At 31.2% G+C, this 9,654-nt stretch overlaps 1 protein-coding gene across 1 annotated transcript; it reads right to left on the bottom strand.

Moving 5' to 3' along the window:
• Positions 1-6,107: 6,107 nt before the first annotated feature.
• Positions 6,108-9,398, bottom strand: LOC120767382. Its single transcript, XM_040093380.1, has 3 exons — positions 8,929-9,398; positions 7,378-7,687; positions 6,108-7,325 (listed from the first exon to the last, which is right to left on the bottom strand). Exons 1-3 carry the CDS (start codon positions 9,396-9,398, stop codon positions 6,108-6,110), a joined length of 1,998 nt encoding a protein of 665 aa, XP_039949314.1.
• Between the last annotated feature and the right edge of the window lie 256 nt (positions 9,399-9,654).

Raw genomic sequence — 9,654 nt, 5'->3', positions numbered from 1 at the left:
TTTAGCAATTATTTGGAGCGTAAACTACTTTAGACCATATTTATACGGTAGAAAATTTAAGATCGTAACAGATCATCAACCAATTAAATATTTACATTCAAAATATAGAGGGAAAGACATGTCACCAAAACATCAAAGATGGTTGTTAAAATTAGGTGAATATCAATTTGACATCGAATATATTAAAGGAAAGGAAAACAGAGTAGCAGATTTTCTTAGCAGAATACAAGATAATGAAGATGAGATGAAAGGAAATAAAGATGAAAATACCGATGAAATTTCAGAGCATGACCTAAATATAGTTAACAATTTAGATGACGATACATCAATGCAAACAATACATTCAGCAGAAGAAAATTTACAAGATCATTTTTATATCAAGGAGGAGATAGTTAATAAATATAAAACCCAAATTATTTTGACAAACAACAAGACAGAAGAACTAAAACAGATACATGGAAAAAGAATTATTTTTATTTCAGAGTATGATTTCGACAGATTGAGTGAAATATTTAAAAAATATATAACAAAAGGAAAAGTAGGAATTTATTCGGAATTATCCGAGCGACAGTACAATATAGTACAAGAGAAACTAATAGAAATGTTTTCAAATGATAAACAATTAGAATTTATAAAGAGCACAATGAGAGCACAGGATATAGAAACAGAAGTGGAAGCTGTTAAGCAAATTTCGTTGTATCACATTAGAGAAAGTATGCATTCGGGCATACAAGAAACATATAATCAACTTAGAAATAAAATTTATTATCCGAAATTAGGAGAGTTAATTCAAATAGTAATTAATCAATGCGAAACATGTCAAGAAGTAAAATATGATAGGAGACCTATTAAACAAAAATTTTTCATACAGAAACGCCTACGAAGAATAATGAAATAATCCACATAGACACATATGTTATAAAAAGATTCCATTTTTAACAATTATAGACAAATTTTCCAAATATGGAGTAGCATATCCTTTAACTGATAGAAATCACATTACATTCATCGAACAATTAGAAGACTATTTTACCAAAATAGGAAAACCAAAGAAAATAGTAGCTGACAATGAATTTAATGCTACAAGAATTAGGGAATTTTTAAATAATGAAAATATAGAACTCCATTTAACCAAACCCAACAGTCATACGGGTAATGCAGACATTGAAAGATTTCATAATACAATTTCTGAAAAATTTAGAATGTTATATAAATTAAATAAAAATGTATCAATTAAGCAGCTAATTCAAAAGCTATTAGGAATTATAATGATAGATTTCATTCTACAATAAAATTCACACCCAACGAGGTACATAACAATAAAGTAGATAAAGAGATAGTAAGAAAAATTTAGAACAACAAAAGAAAAAGACAATCAACAAACTAAATAGGAACAGGGAAGACTATACTGAACAAAGAACGGAAGGATTTATAAAAATTATAAAGCAGTTAGGCACAAGGAACAGCCTAAATATAGAAAACAAAACTTAGAAAAAATCCATACTAGCAATATAAAAAGACCTTTAAAATTTACAGATTTGGATAATGTGGACAGTAATAGCTTTAATGACACAACATTGTGACAGGACAATAGAGTTGACAGAAATAACGGAACAAAACGGATTCATAGATTTAGAAATTAGAAATCAAGAAATACCTAAAGACAGCGACATAGTTATACATATGATAGATCTTCAACAAATAGAAAATATCATTAATGATATGACAGATAATGTAATTTTAATGAAAATAGAAAATAAAGAAATATTACAAAGGGAGTTACTAGAAGTTAGGAATAAGCTAATGACACTCATGCCAAACAAAAACAGAAATAAAAGAGGTTTAGTTAACGCAATAGGCACAATGTCGAAATGGCTCTTTGGTACAATGGACGAAGACGATAGGCAAAACATACAAACACACCTTTTACGAACTAATGAAACAATAAATCATCAAATTGAAGTCAACGACTATTTTAATTCAGCTCTGGAGTATCTTAAGAAAATTATTAAAAGTGATAGGATAAAAATCGAAAAAGAACTTAATTCTATAAATAAGTTAATGTATGATGATGATAAACAAAATCTATACTTAGACCAATACACTAAAATCCAATTATTAAAAAGTAAAATAGATCATATACAAGACAATATAGTATCAGCCAAATATGGGATATTACATCCTAATATATTAACAAATGAAGAAATTTTAAAATATAATATTGATTTTAATAAACTTAAATATATACAATTGGGAACAGCAAATTTAAATAATACTTATTTAATATTCGGTATTAAAATACCTAAAAATTTTGAACATGTAAAAATAAGAACAATTATTGCAATCCCAAACAAAGACCAAAATGAAATAGAAGCAAAAATTGAAGAAATATTTACTTATGAAAATAAAACCTTTACATTTGAAGAAAATAAATCATTGAAAGGATTAAAACCAAGTAACCACTGTATTTTAAGAAAAAATTGTAAACTCATAAAAAATAACGAACTTGAGATATTAGCACTAGATATAAAAACAATTGTTATTAAAAATGCAAATACTTTAAAAATTAATAATACATGTAATCAAGAACTACCATTAATAAGTGGAAACTATGTAATTAGGTTTAATAATTGTTCAATTAAAATTAATGATTATTATTTTTCAAATTTTGTTGAAGACATAAAAGAAAAATAAAATTATTTTTGACGAAATAGTAGAAGAACATAAAAAAAAATATAGAACACATTGTTAAATTGAAAATACATACGAAAATATCTCATATTTGCAACATATTAAGCATAATTACAATTATATTAGTAGCTACTGTCATTATCAAAAAACACAAATATATAAAAATAATATAAAATAAAAGAATTCAGGAGAATTCTACTATAGAGGGGGGAGTAGTTACATGTACGACTACGTATGTAAAAACACCTGACAAAGCAGTTGATAAATACGACGAACTGTTAAAGCAAATTGCAACATAACACCATTTCCGGTTTTTGCAATTTGCTTAAACAAATAAAGTAATAAGAAATTAATTTAATAAGTAAATTTCGTAAGAATTATTTGAATTAATAAAAGAATGCTTATTCAACAATAATATGTTAAAAATAAGTGAATATTATTAATAAGCAATTTGTAATTAGAATAAGCTTCATTTTAAGTAAATTTTATCAAATAAAGCAGTCTGTTCTGGAGGTCCAACAACGTCACCTCGTTGCAATCTAATTTGATTTTTTGACTTTTTTTAAAAACCCGTTTACCGCGACTAAACACATAATTCGCGTCTCTGAATGCATTTTTGCATCAGAGGTACCTATCTGATAGATCGGGGTGTGGGGTGTTTGTGGGATTCGAGGATTGGGTGCAGGTTATTGCAGAGCGAAAGATGTACTCGGAAATTAGGGATTTGGGTAGTATGGGTATTAGATAGACTGATGGGCGTTTAGATATTAGCGGTGTGATTTCCACTAGTCGGAATGCCGAACAGTTAGAGCCGTTTGCGCGGGAATTGTTTAGACGGCGAAGGCATTTAACTTAATTCTGGTACAAAGGAGAGCGGGAGCCCTTGGAGTTCGCCGCAACCTACTTATGAGGACTGGTGATCGTGGTGATTGTATTTAAAACGTGATGGGTTACCAAGGTGGTTAGTGTGTCCATTCCGCAATGCCAATTGGCATTGAAAAATGCCTGGCATTTTGATACGCTGTGCTTTTGAGCGGTGTGGGGTAAGGCTGCCATAAACAGGTGCTTTGGATATCTTAGCAGGTTTTGATGCTTTCAAGTATCCAGATCACGTTCTTATTCATGAAAATATTGAATTTTAAACAAAATGACATATCGAATATTGTAATAAATATCTAGAATTCCAGTCTACAAAATATCTTGCTTTACTCAGTAGAAACTTCGCTTTCGTTTAAAAAGTTATTCGCATGGATTATAGATTGGAAGGATATACATAGTTTTGGTGGTATTTGAGAAAATTCAGTACGGAAAAGCTGATAGGCGAAAAATGCGATGGTCCTCAAATGCAGTAATTAATGAAAGATACAGATAAAAAGTTATGACAGTTCTGGAAATCGAATCTTGCTTTGTTTTGATAGTCGAAAATTTCCTACAAAAGTACCGAATTGAAAATGTGCAAAATATGCTGGCAAAATTGAGATACATTGAGGATACATTGTGAGGTGCACCAACTGTTAATTAATTTAAAACTTTTTTGCTATAATTTGTTATCGGTTATTCGAGCCATGTAAAATTTGAGTGCAACAAGTGAAATTAAATGTCGATGCGGCTCCTTTAAAAATTCGGAAATTGCAGACATCAGTAACTACATACACACATGTGTCATAAAATGCCATACATATTAACTGTGTGTTCTACATGAAAGCAAACTACATATGTTTTTATACTTTGTATAATTTACAAATATCGCTATACCAAAAATAACTGATATTTTGAAGTGTGGTAATATTGCGAGTGCACACATTTGTTAGTCCTTATCAGCGCCAAATTATGTTTTTTCTTCAATCACTCTATATGTACAAGTATGATCATGATGACGGGAAGAGTTGATTTTCGAGAGAAACTTGAAAGTGTTAAAAAAGCTGCCAAAGAAACGAATTATGCGAGGAACTTAAAATTTAACGATAATAATGAACGAACATCAATATTAAGAGGATATATATTTTAAGGAAGCTATCGAAATTAAACATAGAGAGTATCTCTATTGTTGAAAAATTAATTTGAAAGCGATTCCTACCTTATCTAGGCCCATACACTGAATATCGGGATCGCCGTGCCTACGACTGACTTTATAACGAAAATATCGGCAGATTTCTAAGATCTTTTAATGAAATTTGGGGAGACGTATTTTCCGAAACACAAAGCGGCTTCGTGCGTGTATAAAATGGGTTTAAATCTTCCCTCGCCTCTACATTCCCATTACAATGATTTTCAACATTTGGTTTACTTGCAGTCATGTTTTCTTGGACCAATATTTTCATAATATAAATGGTAAACCTCTAACCTCCGCATACTATTATTTTTTCGGTGAGCGAGGGAGATACGTTGTATGAAAACTATCAATAAATAAATGGATAATATTTTGTAGTGTGGTTCAAGCTCTTAGCTCGCACTTACTTGTTTCGGTTTCATTCTATGTCTGATGCTCCCTTCGTTAGAATGTAATTTCAAAGTATATAAACATATCAATCTAGCCAGTTTAAATCTGTTACTTGGAAATATTTTTCATTTATATTTAGTTTAATAAGTTATTTTTCATTTATTTTTAGTTTAAGGGGATACATGGGCTTATGGGTTTCAAAAAATCGAATTTTTTTATTGTCTTATTAAATTCTATAAAAGCTTTAAAATATTGTCTTAAATTTTCAAATTGATCCGAGTAATAGTTTCGGATGTACAGCCTTGAGAACTTGTGCGCTCGAGGCTACCTAAGCTAAGTGCGCCGCAGGTAAACTCTTTTTCTTGAAACTGTGTTTTTGAAGTCGGTTGGAAAGACTTCTCGAGAACCGAACTTTATGAAATTTTACGCAGGCATTTGATTTTTAAGATATAATTGTTAAAGACTTCGACGAAGTATTTTTCTTTCGACTAAAACTTTTTGAAAAAAAAAATTCGCTGAAATTTCAATTTTTTGTAAAAATGTCTGCCAAAAATGCAATTTTAAGTTTTTTTCCTAAAACAGGTATTTTTCTTAATTTAGATGATTCTGTAAGAAGTTATCCTGCCAACGCAGGCGCATCTTTATTCCGAGGGTTCACCGGAAATGGCGTCGCAATTGCCGAGTTTAAAATATTTTTTTCGAAAAATTTCAGAATTTCTTTGTTAACAGTGTATATTTGTAACAATAAAAAATTCTAATAGAATATTTAATTTTTTATATGAAAAAAAGCATTTTTGAAAAAATGCTGTTTTTTACCCGAGAAAACCCATGTGGCCCCCATATGATAACTTCAGGGGTAAATAGGAAAACCATACGAAATATTGCAAAATTGAATTTCGAATAAAATAGTGGATATTTTTATCATAAGAATTTCGTATTTAATAAAAGAGTATTAAATAACCATAGTAAGACAGGATTATTCGCGACAAATGCAGTATTTTTTCGCTTCTTTCATATCAATGCAGTATGCTGTCTGCTCATAGGAATCTAGACGTGAAATATCCTCCACATTAAGTTCAATTTTATTTGCAGTCCTATTAAAATTAACCGTTGCTTGGAAATCCTTAAATCCTGGCCGTACAAAGTACCACAATCGGTACGTTAGTTCATTATAACTGTTATTGTCTTTTCTGCTTGTTTTTCGTAAGGCTTGATAAATATTGTTTAACTTGAGAACAGCACATTTTGTTTCAATATTTTTACTAACGAGATATTTATTCATCTCATCAATTAATAAATGAGCAACATTTTTCACCTCTTTATCATTAATCGAAACAATTTCAAATAACAAACATGTACACCAGTGATCGGCAATGCCTGCCTTGAGACAAGTACGATTCTCGGGAATTTCACGAAATATGCTGATGCCTTTGGTGGTGCCGTTTAGATAGGGGAATTCTATTACGGGATTGGCCAATTCCAGTACATGCTTCAGTGTTGCATATATATCAAATGGTGATGTAAGACGATTCTTATTCACCTGCAAGGCTTTCACAAATTCGGGATGCTCATTGCGATACCACTGTGGCAATGATATAAACATCATTGGTAAACGTTCTTCTAAGAAACCAGATTTTAATTTCAATAATGGACCAAAACGCATGCCGTGGTCAGCAAAAAGGATTACAATAGTACGTTCTAAAATGTTCTCATCTTTCATTCTCGCCAGATATTCCAAAATTTTCATATCCATCGTCGCTGGCATGTCGAAGGAATTATGACTAAACGAATTCATCCAGAAAAGCCCGAAAATTGGTTCATCGGTATAGGTAATCGAAAACTGCAATGCATAGTCGAGTATGTATTGGGCATAATGTTTGCGACCGATGCAGTCGGGTAGACCGTCTATTTTCTCAACGTGCATATTATTTTCGATACACATTGTAAAAGGTCGTAGATAATAATCGGTTGGTTGTTCCACAAATCCATACCGTCCATAATTAAACGTACTAATTATTGGTACATCTTCTGCGTAAGCGGTTCGATAGCCGTAATCTCTGAAATTATTCCAAATTAGATTGCACATACGTTGATTGTAGCCACCGAGTGTTTTGCATTGACACTTCTTCTCGGCTGTAGGTTGATTGTATGATGTTAAGGCTGCCATTAAATTTGGAAACGTATTATCGGCGATCTAGTGGTAAAATTTTATTAGATACAAATTAATGAAGGCTGTTTGACTTCACCTTATTAAAACCCTTCAACTCAAACCAATCATTTCTCTGCAAATGCATAAAAGTTTTGGGCATAGTGCGGCGCAGATTTATGCGGGAGAGGCTATCAATACCCAATAAAAGCACGCTTGGCCTTTTTATTCCAAGTTTCGAAAATTTTTCAGCTTTAAATGAATCAGTTAATTTACGATATTGTATAAATGTAAAGGCATCTTTTTGAATTGCCACTTTCGTTTCGCTACCGATATAGCACTCGGTTATTAGGTAATCGATATGGCGTGGCACCAAAAAATCTTGTTGAAATCGATGGCAAGATGAAAGGCTACATTAAAGTAAATAATGAAGACTTAAGAGGGTTAGGAAATTGGGGATAAAGCAAGTATGGAAGTATAAAATTTTAAAACAGCCGTTAGTAGCACAAAAATACATATCTTATGTTAGACAGTGATGAAGCGTAGAAGGTTTTGACCTTGATATTATATTGACAATGATTAATACGCATAAGTGAGCTGGAATAATGCAATTTTAGCACCACGAATGAAGAAAACAAACCCGCAATGCTGCAAATGTTCAAAATTATACTTGGAAAAAGTGTAAACGGATTAATTCGAAGAGTATATATTATATTTTATTATTTTTGCAGTCGTACATATACATACATATCTACAGTGCTATCACTCACATTTTGTCATACCATATGTGACATCTTACACACATAAAATTTCATATCGTTCCGGTGAATACTTTCGAAGTTACATACAAATTTGAAAAGTCGTTTCAGAGTGCTTGGAAGTAAAAGACCAAACTTTAAGCGCATGTTTCTCAAAATGGTCGGTGACCAACATTACTTGAAAACGGTTAAACCGATTAGTTTCGAATTTCAACACGAGCTTCTTAAATATATTTTTTAGTAATTTATCGAGGAATTTTTCTCATCGATAAATATTTTTTTATAAACAATTTCAGTCCGAAATTTGAAAGAAAAATTGATTTTTTTTTAGAAAGCGTCATTTCGTCAAAAAATTTTATTTTGCTTATTACTTTGGTTTGCTTCATTAGATTTAACATTACTATAACAAAATCTGTTTTTTTTTTAATTTAGTTTCGGAGGATTCAGTTCAGCGATATACATAGTGGTCACCGCAAAACGTCTTTTTTGAGAAGGGCTTCCGGAGGTCAGCTGTAGTTCCTTTCTAAATAAATATTTTTACTGATACTAAGTCTTAAAATACCGATAAAATGTGTAAAAAAATTTTCATCAATAAATTTAAAAGTTTTCTCAAAGAAATTCGCTTTTTTCAGCCTTCTAACTTTATTGAACCCTTCAAGTTGCAGACATATCTTTTCCAATGAGTTACGCTTCTTTTCATTATCTTGGCCAAAATTAATCGATAGCTAAAAGATCAGTTTTTATATTTTCTGCCTTAGTTTGCGAAATATTTGAACGCACTGAACCGATATTTGTGTAATTTTGTGCTTGGGCCAAACAATATAGTGTGAGTGTAATCAATAGCAAAAGAGCATTTGAATATTTGTCAAATAATTTCTTCAACAAACACTTACTCATAACCGGAGTTGGCTAACTCATATATTCCTGACCGCTTAATTTCCCTGTAACAGCAGTGCATATCTTCAATATTGCCATTATTTGTATTCGAAACTTCGGCCATTGCCGACAAATTCATATGTAGCTTATATTGTTTAGTCTCGTGTAGATACATTTGCTGGACGAGAGCTACATCATTTGTACAATTCAAATATGTAAACTTTTTGGGATCAAAAATTTCAAGTGCTTCAGAAGAAAATGGATCCACGTAAGGCATTTGGCACTCCGATGTGAGTACGAAATAATCTGTTGGCGCTATGTCGGTTGCAGTGCGATAAAAGTGACGAGCATCGAGCGTATAGAGTATTCGTATAAACAGAATTATCAAACCAATCACTATAATCTGCATTGAGTTCAATATTATTGCCTTAATATGTGTCCTTCGTGATGTGTTGCTATTAATTGGTAAATATTTCGATTTCAACATTTTGTTTATTTATTTATGTTAAGTGTATGAACAAATGAGAAGTATCTACTATAATAAACAAACAATGAAAATATTTTTTTCAAACCTTTTTGTTTTTACTTTTTGTCATTGAAGTCAAAGAAATTTTCCCTTAACGTGTTGCCAACTAGCATTTCCTATCAAATACCTTTAGCTAGATTTAGGATGGAAAAAACGTGTTTAAAGTTTTACGCGCTGAAGCTAACTGACCCGAATATTTTTATGTTACAGGAAACAC

The sequence above is a fragment of the Bactrocera tryoni genome, chromosome 1 (genome assembly GCF_016617805.1).
Source record: "Bactrocera tryoni isolate S06 chromosome 1, CSIRO_BtryS06_freeze2, whole genome shotgun sequence".
NCBI classification, from domain to species: Eukaryota; Metazoa; Arthropoda; class Insecta; order Diptera; family Tephritidae; genus Bactrocera; species Bactrocera tryoni.
The sequence above is the reverse complement of the archived record's forward strand: the minus strand, read 5'-3'. Positions and strand labels throughout refer to the sequence as shown.

Bases quoted from the DNA above. Each gene is read 5' to 3' on its own strand.
- LOC120767382 (XM_040093380.1), bottom strand. From the start codon at position 9,398: ATGTTGAAATCGAAATATTTACCAATTAATAGCAACACATCACGAAGG. The intron at 7,688-8,928 runs GTAAGTGTTTGT...ACTTTAATGTAG, and splicing joins TTAGCCAACTCCGGTTATGA to CCTTTCATCTTGCCATCGAT. The intron at 7,326-7,377 runs GTGAAGTCAAAC...TTTTACCACTAG, and splicing joins AGTTGAAGGGTTTTAATAAG to ATCGCCGATAATACGTTTCC.